The sequence below is a fragment of the Lissotriton helveticus genome, chromosome 9, assembly GCF_964261635.1.
Source record: "Lissotriton helveticus chromosome 9, aLisHel1.1, whole genome shotgun sequence".
Lineage (NCBI taxonomy): Eukaryota > Metazoa > Chordata > Amphibia > Caudata > Salamandridae > Lissotriton > Lissotriton helveticus.
Window position 1 is genome coordinate 731857174 of NC_136070.1, and position 24751 is coordinate 731881924.

The 24751-nt window shown below is 43.1% G+C and overlaps 1 protein-coding gene across 1 annotated transcript in view; it reads left to right on the top strand.

The window, feature by feature from the left end:
- LOC144781829 (endothelial PAS domain-containing protein 1-like) overlaps window positions 1-23931 on the top strand; it is a 743918-nt gene extending 719987 nt beyond the window's left edge. The window contains exons 14-15 of the mRNA XM_078660855.1: window positions 14417-14579; window positions 23283-23931. Of these exons, the coding sequence (XP_078516981.1) occupies window positions 14417-14579; window positions 23283-23485 (366 nt within the window). The 3' untranslated portion in view covers window positions 23486-23931. The remainder of the gene's footprint in view (window positions 1-14416; window positions 14580-23282) is intronic.
- Window positions 23932-24751: the final 820 nt, after the last annotated feature.

Here is a 24751-nt window from a genome sequence, read left to right on the forward strand (position 1 = left end):
GGGCCCCAAGCTACTGCACAAGCAACAAATGTCCTTGAATCCAATTTTAAAATACGCAGCGCTTCCTGGTGACATAGTGTACCCAGCAACATACAAACGGGTGCCAACCATTTGCGTCTCGGGGAGTTATACATTGAGCAAACCTAAAAAATGTGTGCCATTGTCTCAGTAGACTTGGGGCAACCAGGGCAATGTAGTTGCCCTGATAGGGGTCATAGTCACTCAGCTGTGAAGGAGTTCACAGGAAGTGATCCAAATCTAAATTGGATATAAAGCTTTCTGTCCTGTGGGATTGTAATCACCTCCAAATATTGCTAGTGTACACTTTGGGTTTTAAAGTCCATGAATTCAGTTGTGAGGTGACCACCTTGTGACTGGGTTACGTTAGTCTGAGCCACCCAGTTCCAATATTGAGATTTAAGCAGCCTTTTACTTGGCAAGGAACAGGGTTCGTTGGCGTTCCACGAACTCCCTAAACCTATTGCTGCAAATAGGGATCTAACTTTAATAAACCACCTCATTTTGTTAAAACAGTCGAGTTTGCAGACTTCATCAGCCGCAGCTGCATAATGTGAAAGCTCAGGGGTTTGTTTCAGGTGCAACCAGAAGAGCAAAGGGCGAACTCGTACCTTATTCACAATGGATTGCCTACCCATATCAAACCTTAGAGGAAGAAGTGGGGTGCTTTGGGGAAGAGAGCAAAGGGATCTAAAAAATGTGTTTGCAGTAGTTAAGAAACACCCACAGTTCAGCCCCATACAAAGCCTGAGTCTTTCAGAGCCGATTCGTACAGCTCTATGGACAAAGTTCTCAATCGAGCCATTACAATGATCAATTCGGACAGCTGTTCTGATTCAGTTTACACTAGACAAAACGGCTGCCGGCATCTGTCTTTGGGGGACTGTTGCGGGTCCTCCTTTACCCAGAGATGTTTGAATGCAGCCCGTGGGGGTATCCAAGGGACCAGTCTTCACAACCATGCACAATGTAGTAGACACCATGGAGTGCCCGCCGCAGGTGCGAAGTTTTCCCCAACCACCCCTTTTTTCAATGGGACCCTGTGTTCTCGATCGGAACACAGGCTCCCATTGAAATAAATGTGAGTCCGACCAAACTATGCTGGGAAGCATCATAATCGGTCGTCCGGACTCACAGGACCCGATTCATTTGGAAACTAGTCCAGAACGGATTTGTTCGGGACAATTTCCATACTACATCATAATTGCCCCCTTTAATGTCCACATCGAATACATGGTTATACACACACACACATGTAACGTTAGGAATAAATGTAAAACGTGGGTAAAAGAATACTTTTACATATTCAAATATAACTTGAAGTGTAAGTAGAAAACATGAATAAGGAATACGTTTCCATGTTTAATCTGAACATTAGTGCACACATATATAAATATTTAGTCTCTACAGTGACTATATTCCATTAATACGTTTAAATGCTTCACACACATTAAGGAAGTTAGGGCACCCAGTGAATATAATGTCAAATGAAAATATATATATGCATTTCTGTGCGATGGAGTCTAAATTGCGCTGCTCCATTAGCCATGGCTTTTCTGGAGGATTAGGCACCAAAGCTGGAAGTATTTACACCTTTCTTATCCATTTCACTTAGTGGGCATACTTTATAGAAGACACCAAGGAGATCCGACCCCGTAACAAATTAGTTGCCACTTCCTTTCAGGAGTCAGTAAATGGTCAATGGTTTGCGACTATTATGTGGTTGCATAGCAATGATACATAAGTTGCAGAACTGCAATTCGGAAAGCCCCTTCCAAATTACGATTTGCTATGGGTTACAACATCCATTTGACAAGTTGGAACATTTCTGACTCGTAAAAGGGGCTTTGTACATAACAAATAAGTGTTTTGGAGTCGTAGTACAGTGACTTTGCAAATCACAAGTTGTGTAGTCACAAAATGCTTTTGTACAACAGGCCCTAAGTTCTTTTAACAAGAGTAAAAGTGACTGTTTTTGGAGTAAAAATGTGTCAGTCTAAATCCAGTGCTCTTACATATGATACCGTTCCGCAGGTTTTAAGACAAAGCAAAATGGCAAGCTTAGGGGATAGTTTTTTTCTTTAAAGATCCGAATACGCTAGTTGAGTTTACTCAAAAGAACCAACAAATTCACATTACAATAATACATATATTTAGGGAAGTATCCTTCAGAAATACATTGGTCAACTGCACTTCCAGATCTAAATTCCAATTGTAAAATTGATGTAGTAGTTGGTTTAGGTGGGAGCAAACACACACTTTTCTACGGCCCCAATGACTGAACAGCTTCTGAAAAATTTCCATATTCAGTTTTCACACACTAGAATCTACTCGGGACAGGTGTTCCAATCTGCAGCAATACTGGCTAAGCTAGGTAGATTTTCAACTGTCCCATAAACAGATGTTGCAAGTAATAATGCCAGAATTGTTTTGCCAGATTCACTAACAACCTGGATTCCCTGCCCCCTAAGAGGTTGATTTAATGCACGTCTGCGATATCTGTACATCATGATAAGGACAGACCGTTGTAAATTGATAAAAAAAATTGTAAATTGATACTTGTATAGCGCACTACTCACCCGCAAGGGTCTCAAGGCGCTTGTACGAATACCGCTGTGGAACCCATCCTGGCTTTCCCTGTGAGGTGTCCTCTCCTGGGCACCCCCAAGGTGGAGGCCAGGCATCCTTAGCGTTGTGGGGGCCGTTATGGAGATTAAGCAAGCTATTGCCCAGAGTTGCAGAGTGGGACTCCATGATTGGAATAGGCACCGAGGCGAGAATTATCAGGTCCGTGGAATTTTTGAGCCCAAGACCCGCCGAGGCGGGGAATTGAACCCTGGTCCCGGGCTAGACCTCTGCATCAGGGTCTGCCGCTCTAACCATTGAGCCACACTTCTCCACGTTGTGCCTTGTCATTGGTTAAGTATCTCACCGGAGATCTACGCAATTGATATGTAATTGTAACCCATCACCTGATACGTTTTCCTCGCAGAAAAGTCACTACTTTGGCACCCCATTCCAACCTGCTAGAATCTGATTCTATGACGACACCTGCTGCAGTCTGCAAATGTGCAATCCAGGGTTCCATGTGTGTTAGCCACCATATAATCTATAGTCTGGCTGCTTCCAAAGCATTGATCACCTCAGGATAAGAGTTTCCTCTGTGAAGGTGCTGGATCTTTATTCTCTATAAGGTCGTCTAATGAAAGGGATCTCAAAAGATGGCTTGAATGGATAAGGACAAAAGACACACTATCAAAGCCAATTGCCTCAAACAGACTCTGTTGGCATTCAACACCTTTTTCAGGTTCTTGATGGCTGACACCTTCCTGTCCATAAGTGAATCATTGCTGAAAACAGCGACTCTATTTGTTTCTTCGTTTGAACCTTGGAGTTGAATCAAAAATTCTGCAAGAAGAGGCTGGAAGGAAGAACTTTAAACTTTAAAAACCTACAAAGGGTCAGAAAAATCGGACCATGGAGAAAATCAGCCTTAAAATCGACGTGGGTTATTCACTTGTGTTCCAACAGGATGACTCTCAATAGAAGAAGGCTTTCCCATTTGAAGTGGCAGTACATTACCCAGCCGTTGAACCCTCTCTGGTTTATCACTGGTTGGAGTCCTGTGCCTCTTATCTTTAAAAACAAAATGTTGCAAAATGGCACCCTTTCCTATAAAATCATGAACCTTTATAGCTATAAATGAAGACCTCTGGAAAGAAAAGTTAGCAGATTGGGAGGGAACCGTTGCAAGTGAGTTTCACAGAATTATAGTTGAGTTCCCGAAACTGCTTGTAAGACTTAAGCATCGTGAGAGCAAGCCGTCCAATTGTGAAAAAATCCCTTACACTCCCTCCTAACCACACATGGGGAAAAAGGATAAACCCACATGTATATCTGGTATCATGCCTTTAATTTTTGCTCTAACATCATGTTTATGTTAGAGTGTGTGGCAAGGCCTAGGTTTATCCCTCAATATCTGAAGTCCGGCACCAATCCTCTGACCAGGAGGAGAATATCATGCATTATAAGCAGATGACTAGTGCCCCTGTCCTAGGTATAATGCGTAACCACTAGTGGCAGCATACCTTGTTTTAAGAAGGATTAATAGGGTGACCAGACCTTTATATCTAGGTCACTGGGAGAGGGATCTACTGGCCATACTTGTGTGAAATTCTTCTAATTTGTGTAGTATACCAAGAACCTTGCACTGGCATCCTATGTGTATGTCAGGTGCATGCTCATTTGTGGTGCATGTAACACATATTTAGTGAGAAATTGTGTGACTGAGCCATAGTAAAGGGGGCCAGTGAGATTTGCATTGGATACCCTTGACCTTGCATAAGACAAGCTGAAGGGTGAGAACTGTTATCCAGACAGTGGAAATGTATTGTCTGCAGTCTTATGGCTGGAGGGAGGGATCTAGGCACTGAAGTGAAGAAGATAGAGACAGTGTTACCTTTAAAAACCCCATGAGGCCTTTTATTAGCAAGGAGCTACTCAGTGATTTATTGTCCTGAGCACTGTCATTTTGTGGGTGGTAGGGGTGAGTAGTGAGACTGCAGTTTCTGTTGTTTGAAGCGAGGAAGTTTCTAGGTCTTCCCTTTTGACTGTCTCTAATTACTTCTTCAATTGGGCTGAAGGCGGCCAGGTGCAGAATCCTCACACCTCATTGTGCCTTTGTTGTGGGTGCTCCAGGTTGAAGACAGCCCCAGTGCTTCCTGCTGTGAGACACATCACTCTACACAAAAGCAATGTCCAGAGAGCAGCCTGAGGAGGACACTTGGTAAAAGAACAACCAACCTCAAACCAGTTCTGAAGTTGCAGATAGTGGGTCCGCTACCCCAGTTTAATAAATGTGTATACAAGTGTAAGCCTAACCAGCCCACTTTGTTCCAGTTCTAAACTATTTATGACTAGGAAACAGAGTGATCTGCAGAGTACTCAAAAGACTGCTGCGTGCGCCGCAAAAGGTGAAAAATAAAATCGTAATAAAATACATTTATTCCCATTTTATTTTTCCCTTTCCCCAGCCTGAGCTGAGATTGGGGGCAGGGCCACTCCACCAGTTTACACTGCGCAAGTCACTTTGGCTGGCCGTCTTGTGACAGCCAGCCTGACATGCACAGTGTAAGCCTCTCCACCCAGTTGTCTAAGACAGCCAGGTTGCAAGCAAGTAGTGCCCCCCGGTGTTTCAGTGGACATGTAGCCAATCTGCTCCAGCCAGTCTGTTCCAGTCAATTCTGGTGCTTCTGTCATGCTGCCTGTGGGGCATGAGAGCAGCGCCTTGATTGGAAGAGGGGAGTTTGAGCCAGTGAAGAGCAAACGGAAGAACTGCGAGCACTGAGGACAGAGGTAAAATAATCTTTTATTTATTTTAAGCTACTGACAGACACTTTGAAAAACTCACAGTGACTTCAGCCAGAACTCCAGAGCTCTAAGTTGTGGTTCGTTATGAACATTGCTTAAAACAGACCACTACTGAGAGCTTTGGCATTAACCTTAAGGGCACTGCTGGATTCTTTCAGTGCCTATCTCTGCCTCACATGCTGCCCCCACCAGCTTAATTGGTTGGCAACCACCACTGCTGCTAGGCAACTTGGGCAGGTGTCTACCAGACAATCAGTATCCCAAAGGTAAGGGGAAAACACCTCACATCTGCCTTTTCTACTGGGGACCGTTGGATCATTCTGAAGCATCTAGAGCCTGCTTGCCTGCTCAGAGTGGGAAGGAGCCTCCCTTGCCCAGCACAAGGAGAGACTGTCAAAGGGGAAGAGGCCTAGGGTCCCCAGGGACTGAGGATCATCTAGAGAACTCTGACGGACCGAGAGTGAGACAGAAGTTGTCCATGTAACAGAGAGTCTTACTTGTCTCTCATCACTGGTTTCTGGAAGGTTTTGTCACAGGCTGCTGTATCTTTAGCCCAGTCTGGAGCTGCAGATATTACGATCACCTTACTATCTTTTTGGACTGTAAATGTCATTGTTCCAGACTGAACCACACCACAGTGATCCAAAGAGACTCCCACAACTGGTTCTACACCTGTGCCAGAGCCTCAGCATAGTAGGACACAGTTTGTCCGGAAAAGGGACTGAAGAGGCGTGTGTCTGGACTACCTGGTGACCTTTAGCAATCCTTGCATTCATAGCGCCAGTATCAGATGTACAGACTCTTTCATATGGGAGTGGAGTGGACTATTACCTATTCAATACACCAAGAGGGAGTAAGGCTCAAAACAATCTTCAACTGACTGAGAATTTGAGTGTGGGAATTGCAAGAGACGGCACCCGAGGTTGATTCATGCTTTGCCTGAATTCCAGAATGGGGGGGGGTGACAAAACATAGGGGCCATCTGGGAGCAACTACCAAAGGAGAATCATGGGTGCAGCAGAATGAAGGAGGATTGCAGCAAGCAGCACTATCCTGTATAACAAAATGTAATGTCTGGTAGTGCTACTATTTTATTAAAAGTACTTTCATTTCCTGAAAAGAGAAGCAACGGGCTGGACATTAAGGTTATTATGTCTGTTACTTAATTGTGGAATGCTGAGCTCAAGCACACCATACTACTTACCTGCCTGTGACTGCTTGCCCCAGCTCTCATGAGAATCATGTATGGAAAGGATTGTACTTTTCCCAGCTCATAGAGCCATAGCAGGACAAGCCCTTAGATACAATAGCCTCACCAGACTTGGCTAATGATGGGCAAAAGATAGCGAAGCATACACCTCTCGAGGTGTACTCCTTGCAGAAATTATGCATTCTTTGCGGGCCTTTTAGAACACATGGCTGGTCTTTTGCCCTCCTCCACAACGGACCTTCTGGGCTTTATGCATAACAGTAAAGGTACTGGCAAATTTGCCGAAATCCTAGACAAACAGTTTGCAAAACAAAAGTCCATCCCGTAAGGGACAAACCTTCAGAAGAGCCCAATTTAATAAGATGGAGAATTGTCTCTCAAGAGGCCTAGCTCAACAGGTGTTTATGAGTAGGCATGTAGGTCATTCTGCCCATCCTGAGAGGATCAATGATGATACCTTGTTCTGTGGACATATTCCGAATCTTAGTGGGCCGAAGAGGTCTGAGAAACTACCCTGAAAGGCCTTCCACAAACTGTCAATGTCTTTCTTTGGGTCTGTGAATATTTACTCCTAAAGAAGGCAATTTGGCAACTAGTTCCTGGGTGGCCCGCCACCTTCACTTTCAGGGATGGTCTAGGGCACTTCCTCCAAAGGCAGTTAGATTCCTTTCTGTCAATTTGCTTGGGGAGGTTTGCTTTAATATAAACGACCACCTTATTTGATGATTGCTAGCCAATAGACCGCGGGCCCATTATGCTTCCAGGAGGCAAAGATTTCTGTCAAAATGGCTTCAGTGCTGGAGGCAGAATTTAGCAAAGGATTCATGCTATCCTCATTGTTAAGTTGCTCTGTCTCTTGTAGGTGAGAGCTATAAGGGCACCATGATCGAACCCCCATAACCCTCAGGCTAAAAATTGAAAATCATCATCATGCTCCTCCGTATCACCAAGAGGAGAAATGATCATCGTCTTCCTTATGGGTTACAAGTTTCTTCTACATCCTTTAATGAAGATAGAATCATTCTCCCATACAAAGTGAGGGAACCATACCCTACTTAAAAAAGGTTTCTTTAACTTTTCAAAAGGGTGAAGTAAGTATTCTCTGCTGTGTTTTTTTTGGGATAAGTCGTTGTTATGCAGGGGTAGTTTGAAGGAGGGGTTAGAGGTGTGTCCATCTGTGGTAATGGGAAGCATATAAAAATGGGTTGGGCCCACCGTTCAGCCACAGCTGAGGTGAGTGCCTCAAACAGGGTAAAGAATAACACACTGTTAAAACAGAATCCAAAAACAATCTTTTATTTAACATAATAACCAATAAAGCCACACAAGATAATAAAATATATAATAATAATAAAGAAAAACAAGAGAGCACTTATCTGAACTGTTGAAAATCTAAGAAAGAGGCCAACTAAAGAGCACAAAATGCCATTATTGGATCTGTTTTGAGCTGACTAGTGTTTTTTCTCATGTAGGTACAACCCTGTGACTCATGGCAAATGTAGGCTGGTTATTGTCATCCTGCTAAATTACAAAACATGAAAATAAACGTAGAATCATAATATCCAGTATTGATATAGAATTTTAAAACGCCTGAGACAAATGAAGGAGCATGATTATATGACGGTACAGAACTGTTTTGTTGATGGCAGATTGTTCACCACACAGTACATCAAACATCGGTATTTCTCAGACACTATAATGCAATCCATAATGCTCCCCACCAAAAGGCTTGCATCTGTTCCACCATTCAACTGCATTCTTTAACCTTTCAATAGTTCCATCCTCCTCCTATCCTTAAATGTTCCAAAGTCTCTGACCTTCATTATCACTCCAGAAACCAACCACACCAGTCTCTGCTCTCTATATTTTCACTCTCGCACTCTTCTGCCACCATCTTTGGCTTCTGTTGAACCTAATAATCCATCCCCTACTCGACTTTTGTGCCATACTCAATTAATCACAAAGCTCACACTTGTACACAAGCACCACAAATCTAAATTATTTCCTATATGGATCTGCTTCAGAATGGCAGATCAGTATGCAGCAAGAAAATTGGATGTTACTAAAGGATTCTCCTGTGCTTCCACTATTCTTCACAGCAAAGGCTGCAACTTGGCTCAACCCAATATACAAGGCAACACCTGCAACTCTTCGTACCAAATCTACTACATTCTCCCGCACATGATGCATTTCTGTACTCCGCTGACCATTTTTAATGACCTTAACTTATAACCGGACACATGACCCAATGTAACCTATTTGTCTGTGAGTAACCCCACTCACACTGCAGAGCATCTCCTGGACCCTGTTTTCATAAATGTGGCTGATATTTACTTGAAGAGCCTACTTCCCCCTTGGTGGTCAGACCGTTTACTGATTTCTTTCCAGATTATGGGCTCTGTATCAGAAGAAAGGAAACCCCCTCAGGTGGCCCTCTTGAAGAGGTGGGCTTAGTTGGATCCAGCCGATTTTAGCATATGATCTTATAACGCTGAACCCAAGTTGGTAGGCACAATGGATGAATGTGCTGGGCTAGTAGATTCTTGGATTCTTTCAAATGTAGACGCAACACTTATGCTACAGTGATGTCAGAAAGGAACTTGTCCGCTCACCCCATGGTTTACCGAAGCAGTACTTACTTTAAGGAGGTACTGTAATGCTTGAAGCATATGTGGCAGAAACACTATCTGTTAAATGCTTAGCTAAAATTCAAAGAGGCCAGTAGGACATATCATAGAGCTTCAAGTTTCGCCCGTGCAGCCTACTATTCAAACATAATCGAGACAGCGAGCAACTCCCTCAAAGAGGTTACCAGATAGTCAAATCTCTTTTTGCTGCCCCACAGGAGCTAACACATTTTTTCAATCACCCAAAAAGAAGTAATGAATTGGCGAAATGTGTCTATAAGTTACCTACCATCCACTCTAACTCTGATAACACAGCTACAGCACAATATATAATCTCTAATTCTGGAATTCTTATAGAGATGCTGCCTTTTTTCCAACCAGTTAGGACTGAAACTTTTTTAGCTCCATCTAAAGCAATCACATCTGGCTCTTCCTCTGACCTTCTTCCGCCAGATAAGTTTAGCTTGGTGAGTGATGCACTATCTCCGATCCTCACTGATTTGCAGAACTATTCAGTCAGTCAGTCAAAAAACTTTATTTCAGTCAACAGACAATAAAAGTGCAGTGTGCTTATATGCATATTAATAAAGTTTACATGTATAAAAATCCTTGATTTCATTAAAAAAATCTGCTCGATACATATAATTTAATGCTAAAATTCAACCATCTAAAAACTATACCGATTAAAATTTGACATTTGATTTGTGGGGTAAAACATCAATCACCACTGGGGACCTAACCTTCAGGTCTCTAAAGACCTCTCAGTGTCTACTCTTCATGAATACATAGCTAGGGTTCACTACTGGCAGTGCCCGAAGAAGTTCATAATTGGTATGATGGAAGGGATAACAGATTTAATTTTGAGCCTTCCTTCTAACTCCCCACATGTGGCCTAAAAATTTGCTATCACATGAGCAAATAGGGGTCTTGCATTAGATTTAAAAAATACGCATAGCTACGCCATAATCTCTGGTTACCAGCCATTTGCAAATAGGAATAAGCCATTTTCTTCTAGGGCCAGATAAGACATGGCCAATGGATTCAATCGGAGCAGGGCAAGAGGGACAGCCCTTGTTCCGAGCTGCTTTGCATGACCATGAGTTCGTAAATTAATTTAGGAGGAGTGATCTGTGTCTAAATTGGATGTAAAGCTTTCTATCTGCCGGCAACTGAAAATGTTCGAGGTAGCCTTCCAAAGAACACAACAGTTTAAAATCTAAAAATTCCCCGTTAATCTGCCCAGTTTACTGTCCCTAATTTCATCCTTGGCTACCCTGTCCCAGTACAAGGCTTTTAGTTGCTTTTTTGTAGGCAGTTCTAGGCAGTTAGAGCTACCCCCCTTTACCCTGATGCTATCAAGTAGGTTATTGATGTTCCTAATCCAACTTATCTTCTTGAATGTGTCCAGAGTGCAAACTTCATCGAGAGCTGAGGCGTTTGAGGACAGTTCTGGGGTCGAAACCAATCTCTGCCAGAAGATGAACGGACAGAGTTCTGCTAAATCTTTTACACATTTAACCCACATGTCCAGTTTGAGAGGGAGAAATGGTGTATTTGAGGAAAGTGATACTAAGTTCCTAAGGAACTTATGCTCAGTCACTGTAAAATCATCCACTTTCTCAAATCCTCACATCTCAGCCCCATAGAGGACACAGCTTATGACCTTGCTTTTGTAGATCTCTAGGGCTGGTGCAACCGGTTTGGTGTGTGAGCAAGAGTGTTCATTCCTCAGGGCCCCAACTTTCTGCTTAAACTTTAGGTTAGCCTTGGTTAGATGTTGTTTCCAAGACCTTCCTTCTGCCAAATATAAAGCCCCCATTTTAAAACTACTTTCCCTCTCTAGGGGAAAGTTATTTAGAGTAAGACATCCTTGAATGATTTGTGAGGGATCAGCATCAGCAGAACTATTCTTTGGCCCTTGACGTGGGGCGTAAGGAATGGAATCATGCCAATGTACTTCCATTGGAAAAAAACACCAATTTGGATCCCTCCAATTGGGCTAAGCACCGTCCTATTTCTCTCTTAGCTCTCTATACGAAGATTCTAGAGAAGCATATTAACTGGAGATCTCTACTTTTTTGATACTCACAAATTATTACATCCTTCCCGATCTGGTTACGTTACAGAACATATCACTGAATCTACACTGTTAGGCATTACACAAAACCTTAGACGGGAACTGGATTGGGGAGGCACTGGAGATCTGATCCTGTTGGATCTCAGTGCTGCTTTCGACACCGTTTCTCATCAAGTGCTTCTTAAGAGACTGGCTATGGTAGAGGTTCAAGATTTAGATTTATCCTGGCTGTAGCCTTTTCTAGAAGGCTACACGTTCCACTTTATTGGTAAACCTTGTAAATGAGCTACGTTTAATCCGCCAATGGAGTGCCTTAGGACTCCACGCTGAGTCCCATTCCATTCAATATTTAAGTAAAACTTCCTGGCAACATAGTGGAAAAAACTCACCTATCCCTATACTCATTTGCAGATGATACACAGATCATTTTTTCACTTTTCGCAATAGATGACAGGGCCTCGTCTAATAGGGCTCTCAGTCTCCAAGACGTGGCTGAGTGGATATTCCTCAACTGCTCCAAAATGAATGGCAGTAAAACAGAGGTGCTTATTTTAGATAATCAGCCCCAGTTATAGGGTGCCCACTGCTAGCCAGAACAGTTGGGCATCTGCCCTATTCCCAGTCAATCGATTATAGACCCACATTTCTGGCTGGATGACAAACTGAATCAATAGATTACGAAGATAGCTGCATGCTGCTTCGGACTACTGAGATGTCTAAGAAATATATTGTGTTACTTACCTCTTAATGCACAAACTACTGTAATGCATGCCTTGAATATTTCAGGACTGGACATTGGCAATGTACTATACCTGGGGGTTACAAAGTCTCAGCTGAAGTGACTGCAGACTGTGCAGAATGCTGCGGCTCTGCTATTATGTCAGATCCCCAAAATGAATCTGATTCCTCCCAACTCCTTCGCCATTTACATTGGCTTACGATCTCGCAGCACATTATGTACAATATACGGTACTATGTCTACAAAGCTTTGCAACGGATGGGCTCTGTATATGTGCACTTGCTTATGCATCCTTATGTTTCCAAGTGAGCACTTCGATCAGGGCATACCAATTTGGCCTCCATTCCTAGAATTAAAACGACAGGACAAGTAGGGCGCTCCTTTGTTTATTTAAGTCCAAAGCTATGGAATGATATACCAATTGAATTACGCCTTTGCAGTTCATATGGACAGTGTCAGAAATCTCTCTAGACTTGATTATTTTGACTCATTGAATGGTTTAACTGGTGCCTATATCTGTAGCACTGGGAACCCCCATTGTTTAGCTATGCACTCGACAAATTTGATTTGATTGATTTCTCTCTGACCATTTACTGAAAAACACTCACTCCTCCTCACAAACTTTGCAATAAGGTCATGCTACAATCATCCCACACGCGCTCCGACCTCTGACAAACCGTCACCTAGCTAGATGATTGTCTGATGAAAATAGAACTCTTTATTTACAAGCGGTTGATTTTAGTTTTCAAAGCCATAAATCACTCCACCCCAAGGTATCTCTGATCAAACCTGAGTCAAGAGGTACCAGCTCGTAATTTACCCGCAGTCAACAGTAATCTTCTAGGTATACTGTAATTTGCATGTTTGTTGTCCATATTTTTGTTCTTCTATTTACTGGGACAAATGAATTTGAATTGTTTTTTTGTTAAAAAAAAATTCTGCCTCTACTCACGTTTAATGCTGCCCTTATTTATAATCTAATTTGATCCGACTCACGATACATCTCTGTACTTAATTCTACATTAAATCTGGCACTGTTAATATGCACATTTCAAAATTAAACATTTTGATGACTATGTTTGTTTTCACCTTTGACCTACCGTCAATTGCAAAACCTGTCAACATGTTATTACTGTAACTGAAAAATGCTTTTGTGATCTGTATCTGGTGAAATCTACAGCCTTTCTGGTTAGATGCTTCTGTTTACCTTAACTAAAAAAAATCCGAAATAAAAATAAAATTGTACATGAGCAATAAAAAATTGCAGTTTAAGGAATGTCGCTAAACAAACCAACAAATGGTATGACTGTCCTCATGTGCTGGTAATATCTTAGTATCTTTATACACATTGTGCACTGCAATAAGAGCACAATAACTGTGAAAATGAAAGTCCTGGATTTCAGCTGTAGCGTGCTGCATGATCTAATTTACTACAGAGCACATTTCCTCTCAGGGTTTGCAGCTAGATGAAACAAATGGAGTGCCTGGGGTGTCCTTGCACCGTTTCTCCCCCCAGACTCCTCACAAAAGTCTTCTCATTGTAAGACCAGAATCCATACACATTCTTGAGCTTCTACGTGCTATCCTTCTACTTTGGCTCCATACTGCCAGATTCATCAAAGACCCGTTTTGCGAGTCTTTAATAGCGATTCATAAGGAATCGCTATTAAGGACTTGCAAAACGGGATTCATGTAGGAATTGCTAAATAAATTGCGATTCCTACACATTCCTTATTTGCGATTAGCAAATTGCTAATCGCAAATAAGGAATAACTCCTCATTCATTCCTATGGGCCTTTAGCCCATAGGAATGAATGGGGAGTTATTCCTTATTTGCGATTAGCAATTTGCTAATCGCAAATAAGGATGCGATTTCAAGGGTGCAGGGGTGTCCAAAGGACACCCTGTAGCACCCCTGAAATGTGAATTTACACTGATGTTGTGCACACACATGTCCAAAGGACATGTGTGTGTGTAACATGCAACTTAGAAAAATACATTAAAATGCATTTTTCTAAGTTTTCGCTATTTACCACGAGGTTTGACTTCGTGGTAAATAGTGGTCCTAAATTGCAAATTCGCAATTTTTAAATGTTTCATGAATAGCATTTAAGGAATCTCTAATAGAGATTCCTTAAATGCTAATCCTCGCATATTTGCGAATTCTTTATTAGCGATTTTTGCATTTGGGATGATGAATCCCAAATGCAAAAATTGCACTCGCAAAGGGCCAGATTCTCAGAATCTGGCCCTTTTGCGAGCGCATTTCGCTTGATGAATCTGGCTGATAGATTCAAGCCTGCATGTTTCCAGTGTATACTTCATCTGACATACAAGGGTTTATGTATGTTGTGACCGTTTTTTCTTCTCTTTAGCCACTACTTGAAAAGAAACAGATTGCCATTGCTCCAGTATCTACATTCAAGAAGTCAGTGCAGGGGTTCCCGAGGCCCAGCTGGGAACCTCCTAATGCGTTCAAAGTTTGCGAACTGCCAGGATGGCCGAACCTAAACAACCTCTACAATAAGCCAGTACCAGGTATGAGATAACACTTCTAATCTTAATTTGTGGAATATGGTGTACATGGGAGAAGACATTGGGGGAATTGACAACAATGAGAAAATGTGGATACCTGTTTGAATCGCACTCAGTTAAATTGGCCACATTGCTATTGATAATTTCCCCAATTTAAAGCAATATAAGTAATATCTCACTTCTCCAAAAGTACATTGTCTATAAAAAATAGTCTATGTTGATTACCATGTGTGATGCTACCTCGGTCAAAGACTGAGAGGGCTTCACCCATACGCATGGTTGATCCCTGCCCACTGCTTAACCGCATGCGCGCTAGCGGTTTTCCCGCTGCGCGCTGCGATTCGCAAAAACCCGCGTTACATGACGAGCTCAGCTCGTCATCAGCGTAGGGCAGGTTACGCTCATGACAAGCTGAGCTCGTCATGAGCGCCGAAGAGGTTAAGGATCTCTTGGGGGAACACCGCCTGGATGGCTACTGCTGTCGCCAAGTTTATTGTTATGTCTTTCTATTGCGCAAAACTCACTCCCGCAGGAGCTGTCTTGTTTGTTGGCCATAGTGAGGTATGCCTTGCCACGTCATCCGGTGGCAAGCACGAGGACAAATAATTGAGGCGAATGTACTAATTGGCACTGATGACCTATAATGCAAGTGACCATGTGATTCTAATTCCATTGCTTGCTGAATCTGTGGGCCAGTCTGTATTGCGATGTTTGTGCAAATATTTGAATAAAAGATAAGTTAAAAAATAAAAGCATGTTCATTATTGATCTTTAGTTTCACTAAAGCTATACTACTTCAGTAGCCCTTTTCCACCTTTTGGTGAGCTTTTTTTGGCATCTCTTTACCTCTTGGTAGACTCTTATCCTTTATTTTCAAAACATTTTTTAAAAAACTAGGTTTCTTGGTAGTGCTTGATCTGGCACCATTCCTTCTAAACACTTTTCCTTTATAAACGGAAGTTTATTAGAATTGAGTGCACAATCAGTGACATTCATCTTTTGCACATCTGGAAAGACTATCTCAGGGACGAAACACTGTTGGCCATATAACAGCTGTGGGAAATGTTTGGCTTTTAAAAAAATGATATGTGCTATCAGAAGGAGAAACAATAAAGAACATTAACTGTCACCCACACCCAATATGCATAGAGCCCACTTTAGCACTCAGTATTTTTTATTGTAAAGTGTCCAATTAGTATCTTTGAGAAATGTAGCTTTTTTATATGTAAACAATCCTCATGCAAAAATAGTTGTCTTTCTTTGAGTAACTGACTCATTGATTCTCTTACCATGGTCTTTGAGTGGCTGGGTTCTTTACAACAGCTGCTCAATTTGAACGGGAAATTCAAAAGTATATAAGTTTGGTCTGCGAGTGGATAGGAGCAATTGACTAAAACATAATGAAAAACAAACTTTAACTGAAGAAGCTGGAGAAATTACCTAACCAGGAGACATTGCAAGCAACCTGTGCGTTAAGTTTAATTTAAATCTTCCGGTAGTCTCAGCCTAAACTTCCTCCTGTGGGTTGCATATGAGACAGCCCTTTTTAGGTCGAGCCTAGGCAGTGCGCATGCACTGTCTGCAAGACCTGCTGTAAGCACTCTCTATACGGTGTGTAATTCTGCCTTCTGCTTCAATTTGTGTACTCCAACGTCGTTTGTATATCCTGTCTCCTTATTGGTGGTGCTCCCGAAACATCGCTTCCGTTTTTTTAGTTCGGGTGCACCGGCCAACCACAGTTTCTTTGCACGGTAGTTGTATACTTTCTTTTAAATCGTGCTTATGATATTGTGTGAGTGCCTATAACTTATTTCACCAGCTGCGGGCATGGCGTGCCATGCAGACTCAGCCCGCTGTGATTTTTGTGTTTGTATATTGGTGGCAAAAATCTCCCCATGGTGACGGAGTATCATCACAGTATTGGGCTCAATGGAAAGCGATTATTACTTCTCATTTTGCATTTTGCTGCATTAAGGAGGTACATAACTTTGATTTACTCCACCCACACTTCCCACTCCACTCCTGGCCAGCCGCTGCTTCCTTGTAGCCCCGCCAGCACCACAGCTGATGGCCATGGTTTGCAGTGCAGACTCCGCCCACCGTACTTCTTGTTGTTTGTTTACGATGCTCCCCGCTCTATTTAAGGGCAGCTGCTGCTGCCTCAGAGCGCAGCGGCGACATGGACATGGCATGCTGTGTAGACTCGGCCCCAGTATGCTTTATGTTTGTATATTGGAGCCAAAAATCTCCCTAGACTGACGGAGGATCTTCACAGTATAGGGATCAATGGGAAGCGATTACTACTTCTCATTTTGCAGCTCGCTACATTAAAGAGGTACATTACTTTGATTTACTCCACCCGCGCTTCCAGCTCTACTCCCAGCAGCCGCTGCTTCCTTATAGCCCCGCAAGCACCACAGCTGCTGACCATGGTGTGCGGTGCAGACTCGACCCACTGTACTCTTTGTTGTTTGTTTGTCCTGCTCTATTTCTGGGGAGCTGCTGCTGCCTCAGAGCGCTGCAGCGGCATGGACATGGAGTGCCTTGTAGACTCAGCCCTCTTATGTTTTATGTTTGTATTTTGGGGCCAAAAATCTCCCCATGCTGACAGAGGACCTTCACAGTATGGGGCTCATTGGGAAGCAATTACTACGTCTCATTTTGCAACTCACTGCATTAAAGAGGTACATTAATTTGATTTACTCCACACAAAAAAACTATTAGATTAATGCCATTAGCTAGAACACAATAAGCTCATTGGTTGATGGCGCTTGCCTTAATGTGGGAGGTGCCTGTAAAAATGAGTTCTGGTTTCTCCCCCCACTAAAAGGGAAATGATGAGAAATATTAACCTTGTGCCCATGTGGCAAAGTTGACGTGCTGAAAGCATGTAATTTATTTATTAAAACGTTAAATCTCTGCTGCTCGTGTGCAGTCATAGTCTGCATGGTCCAGATTAGCAAAAATGTTTGAAGTTACACACAAGCAGTCTAATACTTGCCATCCCATAAGCACTTCTGATATGGGTTTTGTAGGAAGCTGGCTCTGTATATACTATACCAAAGTGATGTATAGTGTGCACAGATTCCAGTGGAACTTAAAAGGTAGGCAGAGGTAAAGTTAGATAGCACCTCACTCTCTATTTGTGGTAGTGTGGTCGAGCAATAAGGCAGTATCAGAGGACAGTGTTAAGCATTTGTTGTACACAGTCAGTCAGCAAATGAATTCACACACTCAAAGACTGAACTTCAGACCAATTGTTTTTGTATAAAATTATTCTTTTAGTTATTTTATTTCCTAGAACCAAGCAAGCCTGGCACAGGTACGTTATAAGTACTTTGCAGTAAACATACAGATTGTAACACAGATTGGATTGCAATTGCAACTGTACTTTGATTTGATAACAGTAGTGTTACTGATAATGCAATGCTTTTCAGAATACAGTACATATACTCTGAATGGGATTTTCAGTAAGATTACAGGTACGTTACTTTTGAGATTACTTTTCTTACACAGAGTAGTATACCTGGATACTACTCTGGGACATTTCCTGTAAATAGGTAAGTAAAATCGTTTTTGTTAAACAGTACACATTTAAAGAATTTCTTTAGGTTTTCAAACTCCACACTTAGGCCCAATGTTATCCAAAGGGGGATAGGGGGCCTCCGCTTGGTGGCTGCTGGCGAGCAGGCCACTTGGTTGTGGGAGCCAAGCTCCTGGTGTTAGGCTCAGGACAAAGGGGGATCCGGTTTAGCACACAAAGTGCACCTGCAGCGGCGCAGGGGCGGCTGGGTGCAGGGTGCTGTTTTGCCATCGGGTGCCCTGTTGTTTTCAATGGGGATTTTCGGTTTTGGTTTTCAGCTGCAGGCTCGGTCCAGGAAGACTTCCGGGAGGAACCAACAGCTGGGCAGGTAAGTTGGACGGCTTGGAGACATAGGTGCACCTCAGGTTTTTTTTCCAGGGCGCAGGGCAGCTTGATGCAGGGGTGTCTTTTGAGGTTGGATTTCACCTTACTGGGCCACTCGCGGTTGGGGGGGGTCTCCATGCAGAGGCTGCAGGCACCGTCGGGGAGTCTAGGAGGGGTCAACCCATGGCGGACTCGGACTCTGGAGCACTGGGGGACCTCTCTTGGACCGGTGGGCCACTCAAACTCGGGCCATAGGCGACGGGTGCAGTGGTGGTTCCATGTGTTGGGTTTCTTTTTCCTCAGCAGACTCTGAGTCTTTCTTTGGTGTTTCTTCTAAACAGAGCTGCTGTTCACAGGAGATCCGGTCTTTGTTGAAGACAGTCAGTCCTCCCAGGGGTTCTGGAGGTCGCTGCCTGCAGATGATTTTTGCAGCAGGATCTCTGGAAACTGCAGACGGGCCGGTAGGGCTGGGGCAAGTCAGTTGTTCTCTGCAGTCTCCTCTTCTGGGTGTCTTCTTTCGTCCTTTTTGTTTCTTAGGTTGCAGGAATCTGCCTTCTTGGTGCAGGACGGCCCCTAAATACTGTATTAAGGGGGCATTTTAGGGGTCTCGAGGTCAGTAGCCAATGGGCTACTGACCTTAGGGTGACTACACCCTTGGTGTGCTCACCCCACGTGGGGGAGTAAGCACAGTCCCTAATCCTGATTGGGGAGTGCCTGACATCTGCAAGATGGTGGGCACTGAAGAGAGGGCTTCACCTCGCCTCCCCCACCTGAGGGATGGAGTTGGCAGAGTGGGCACACCTTCTGTGCTGGCTAGTTTTTCCTGCTTGTCTTCCTGCCAAAAAAGAGGGGAGACAGGAAGGGGGCCGGCTCCTGATAGTAGGAGAGGCTGGGGATCGCATTACAAAGGATGCCAGGCCTTTGAAGCCCCCCTGTCACAGATGGCTCTTCCTGGCCTGGGGGAGGTATGAACACATCCGCCCAGGAAAGGCTTTGTTTCTGGGCTCAGGGAGGTCCAGAAACATGTCGTATGGTGGCAGGCTGGTGTGTATCAGTCAGGGAACCCACCAGAGGCTGGTCGTTTTTCAGGGAGTATCTCTAAGATGCCCTCTTTGTGCATTTTTCATTAAATCCCACACTGGCATGTGCTGAGAAGTTTGATACCAAACTTCTCAGTTTTCAGTGTAGCCATTATGGTGCTGTGGAGTTCGTAATGACAAGCTCCCAGCACCATCTACTCTTAATGGAGCATTGCGCTTACAATGTCTAGGAATGGACTTCTGTTAAATTAACTTCGGATCCAGTCCTCGGCGCTGAATGTCAGACACCGGCGGCCTCTGAGTGATTTGGTCTCTTTCCGGACCCGACGTTTTCTGAAGGATATTAACAATCCTGGTGACCCCCGGACCCACTTCTGGTCGGGGCTACCGTCGTTCCGTCTGCATACATCCGAGTTCCAGCAAAGATAGTACCCACTTGGCGAAGCCACTGTCCACGTTCCACTCCCCTTGCAGCCCTTGTGCGCTGACTACAGAACAGGACCCATACAGTCCACGTCCTGAGGAGAACCCTAAAACCATCAAGGGTTCGAAACGCGTTGACACCCAGCCTGTGATAAGGAGGATGGGTGCAGCTGGGGAATAAGTAATACCACTGGCCATGCCCCTGCTGTTCAATCCTTCAAAACACCTTTTCATAGGTCTTTGTGGATAGGCAGGCAGTCCGAATTAATTGTCTGTTTCCGCCTATCCTTTGGTACACATTTCGAAGGACTGTGTTGTTTTATGAAATGTTTTATATTGTTTGAATATGTATTGTATATAGTAATTTGGTACTTGGTGTTTCGAGATTTTGAGTATCATTTGTGATTCATCTTGTCACTGATATTAATTTGTCACTTGTATATATTGTGCACACTTATATCTGTTTGCTGACTCAACTGCTTGACAATTGTTTCTTGCATGTCATATGTGAAATCAAAGAAACCAATAACAAAAAAGGAAAAATAAATAATTTCTAAATGAATTGTGTCCCACGTAGCACAGATTGGCTGGGTGGGGTTTAAATCTGTTATAAAGTGAACCGGACTAGCCATTTCGTTCTGTTTAGCGATTGTTGAGGTCCAGGCTGGTCAGGGATAGGACCCAAAACCTCCTTTTGTTGACTGCTGGGAATAGACTTAGACACTGTATCGGATACAAGGCTCATGCACCTGTACCCTCACCACTGGCATAGGGCACCCAGCTAGAGGGGTGACTGATCTATACCAGGGCAGTGGGTTGTAGGCATGGGACTCTTCACTTTGTTCTGCACCAAAACATGCAGCCTGCAAAGGTAGTGTGTTCCTGTGTAAAGGTACAGGGCCTCTAAGGGTGGCACAATAAGTGCTGCAGCCCTTAGATGTATTTTATGGTCACAGTGCCCTGGGTACCTGTGGTACTATTTACCAGGGGCTGACCTCTGGCCAGAGATGCCAATTAGGTTCGTTTTGAGGAAAGAACACAGGCCCTGGGAACCTGATTGGCCGGGACCCAGGGCACATCAAGTGAAAGTGCATCAGTAGTCTGGCAAAAAGTGGGGGTGTTACTGCAACAGAAACCCACTTTCCTACACGTTTGCACTGTAGCCTTTTCTGTCCAACATCCCCAGCACTAAATTATTCAGTAGCCATCATCCACTTGCACTGTCAGGTTTTCCTTCTGGTGCTTGTGGAATGACTGGACAGATTCAGTAGCTTGCCAGATCCTGTAAGATCATCCAGTCTGTCCTAGCTTTTTATAAGCTGCATGTTGTATGCGGCACAGATGTTTTTATGTTACAGATGTCCCCCGAAGAAGGGCTTTTAGGTCCAAAATGCATTGGGGTATAACAATGGAGTTCTCCTAAACCTGGAGAATAATTGACTAGTTCAGGAGCGCCACAGATGGGACCCTAAATGTAATTTTCACTATTTTGCAATTGTGAATTTGAAAAATGGAGTTCTTATTTGCATACACATCGGACGAAATGAACGAATGTACTATAACAAGATGGAAATAAACTTATGAATTCACGAGAATATGTTTTTTTGAATATTTCAGTGAATATTTTTCCGACTGTTTTAGAATGTCAGTTCAGCCCGTGGTTGCCGGGCATTGAGTTAATAAGTGTTCCCCAGGACTACTCCTAGCATCAGGAGCAGCTACACAAAGTGTTGTTATGTGTGTACATGGGGCAGCAAAAACTCCATGGTAGCAGTACAATGACGTTTTTTAATCTGTGAAATGAGAAGTGCTTCGTTGGGAAAAACCAATAACGGGAAAAACCAATAACGGGAAAAACCAATAACGGGAAAAACAAAGCTTTTTTCCCGCCTTTTCTTACCCAAGAGGGCAGATGTTTTGCAGTAGCCGTTATCATTGGTTCACATTGTAATTACACCAGTCTTCCATTTAAAATCAAGTAGCAAGATTAGTAATTTGAGCGTATCGCTTTCCTCATGTGCATCCCACTAAAATCCTTACAATGGCCCTCTAGTAACGAATCAATGGCCTCTGTTCAATGAGCTCTGTTTGGCTGCTCCCGATTATTTAGCCAGAAACATATCACACCATACAGGCCTAATAGGTCACCCAGGTCTTCAATTGTCAGCCTTCTGACAAAACCAAGATTTCGGCTTAGGTAGCTGCTGCTCAGTCCAATCGCCCATTCTAGGGAAGTAACCTCCAGTTCTTACTTGCTTTAGGAAAAATCTTCCAACATAGATTTTTACCAAGGGTAGTCTGGATGCCTTATGTTTTATACTTCACTCTAGGGAAGAGAAACCTTGGGATGATTGAGCAGAAAAGAAGAACTTACCAACGCAACATAGCATATTGTAAATCACTAAAGAAGCACTTACTAACGCAACATACCATATTCTAAATCATTGTTTTCCATTTTTGGACATACAATCTTGCTTAAAAAGGGTATTTGCAAAGGCAGTAAGCCTGAAATTATTATACTAATGCATGAAAACTGCATTTGTGCATGCTTGTGTTTGTGTGCATTATCATATTAAAGCCAGATCTTTTGGCTGTACCAAATACTTTTTTGCGGTGGCTCATTGGTCAAGTTGTTACCTTGTATTGTATTGTAATGTTCTGTGTGTATATAGCACAATGCCAAAGTGGAAACGCAGACTGGAAGCACAGTATATTGTAGGCCTCAATTGGTTGGAAGGAAACTAGATTGTTTTGTGGCCTAAGCGGGAAATATTTAGGTGTGTGCTTGATTACTAGAAACGTGCTCTTATGCTTTCGTTTGTTGATGCGCAGAAGCATGGTGTGGAGTGAAGAGAAGTGATGTATACATTGTTTGGGCTTCATATTATTCGATCCAAATGTATGGATTTTGGGTGTGGGGTATGTGTGAACGTCTTAGGCCAATGTAAAATGAGTAGCGGATTGCCATTCTTGTGTCATTTGTGTTACTTTGATTGTCTAGCCACACTTAGTGCATGGATTTGAAAGAAGTAGAGTGAAAAATGGTGGCTTATGTGGCCATATACTCTGTATGGTATAGACTCCTTTTCTTGAGTGGGTAGGGCTCGAGCCTTTTCATACTCTTACTTTACTTCTGCTTATTGGTCTGTGTCATCCTGCATCATCTGTTTCTGCAGCGCAAAGTCTTTATCTGAATTCCAAGTGATTCTGGATATGTCTAGGGCTTAGGATTGCATGACATATGACTTAGTTAAAAAGACTTCATATCATGTCATTTTGTAGCATGTAGCATGTACAGATTGCATGAAAAATGTAGCATTTCCTTTTTCTTTCCAGATCTCAGACACACTTTGCTTGGCTCTCTGCCTTGCCCACTTCCAGTGCTGAATAATCTGGACTGCGAGGTAAATGCCCCACTTCAGGGGCCATGCCGGCTACTACAAGGACATGAGTTACTATGCGTGCTGGACCAGGTCTCCACTGCCATGCAAACGGCGATGGCACCAGCCTCCCAGAGAACCCTCAACATTAAGCAATAAGCAGAGTTGCAAAGCCAACACAAATTCACAGACCAGAGGACAAGTATGCTGACTCTCCCACTTATATCAGCCACTTCTACGAAGGTTTGCAATATGGCTTCTTTACAAATGCCCAGTACACACAGCTCCAGAAACCTGCACCATCCATCAGCTTTGCTGTTAGGAACAGCTCAAAGATGTTTTTGTGAAATCATGATATGAAAGCGAGCATCACTAAATTGCAACAACTGCCGACAATTGCACCTGAAGATTTTTTTTAAATAAAACTCAGTCTTAGATCATTTATTGCTGAATAAATCTTAAAATATTATTTGTTGAAAATGATTTTACAAGGTCTTTGCCATAAACTTTACTGAACTGTCTCTCATTAAGCAGGAAATCTTCAGATGGTGAGTTATTTTTCATGAGAAGCATATAAAGATCAATAAATCTAGAATTTCACATAATCATGTATTATATTTCACAGTGTGTGTGTGTGTGAAACGCTTGCAGGGGATCCGGCTAGCCAGATCTGTGCCCGGAAATTCACAGTAGTAACATGTTTCCCTGGTGATCTCCTCATCCTTCTGAAAATCACAAAAAAAAAAATCTGCTACACCTCAGCAATACGTGACAAGGTAATTTTGGCCCTGGTGTCCTTGGCTGCGTCTGAGATGCCTTGTCATCTTTCTTGTTGTCTCCCTCTTTACCAATCTTTCCTTTAACCCGGCCTCTAAAATCTCTTTATCTATTATCCCTGTGCCACTGTTTTCATTCCCTCATATGTCTGTATATCAAAACTCTGCTCAGCAATCCTTTTTCTGTATCCCCCTCGTGGCTTTGAGGTCTCTTTCTCTCAGTTCAATGCCAATTTATCATCCTCCAGTTCATCTATCCCCAAGCCAGGATTAGATACAAAAGACAGAAGGCCACATGCATCAGACTTAGGAATAGCGATTCCAATTGTGATTTTAAAAAAATCGCAATTTAGGAATCGCAATTCCCTATGCATGTAGGAATTGCTAAAACAATTGCGATTCATTAACATTCCTTATTTGCGACTCGCTTATTGCGAATGGCAAATAAGGAATGGCTTCCTATTCATTCCTATGGGCCTAGAGGCCCATAGAAATCAATGAAAATTACATGCGCAATTTGCGAGTACCAAAAAGGTACTCACAAATTGCGCATGCAATTTCACGGGTGCAAGGGTGCCGAAAGGACACCCTAATGCACTCCTGAAAGTGCAAATAAAAAATATTTTGCACCCACACATGCCCCAAGGGT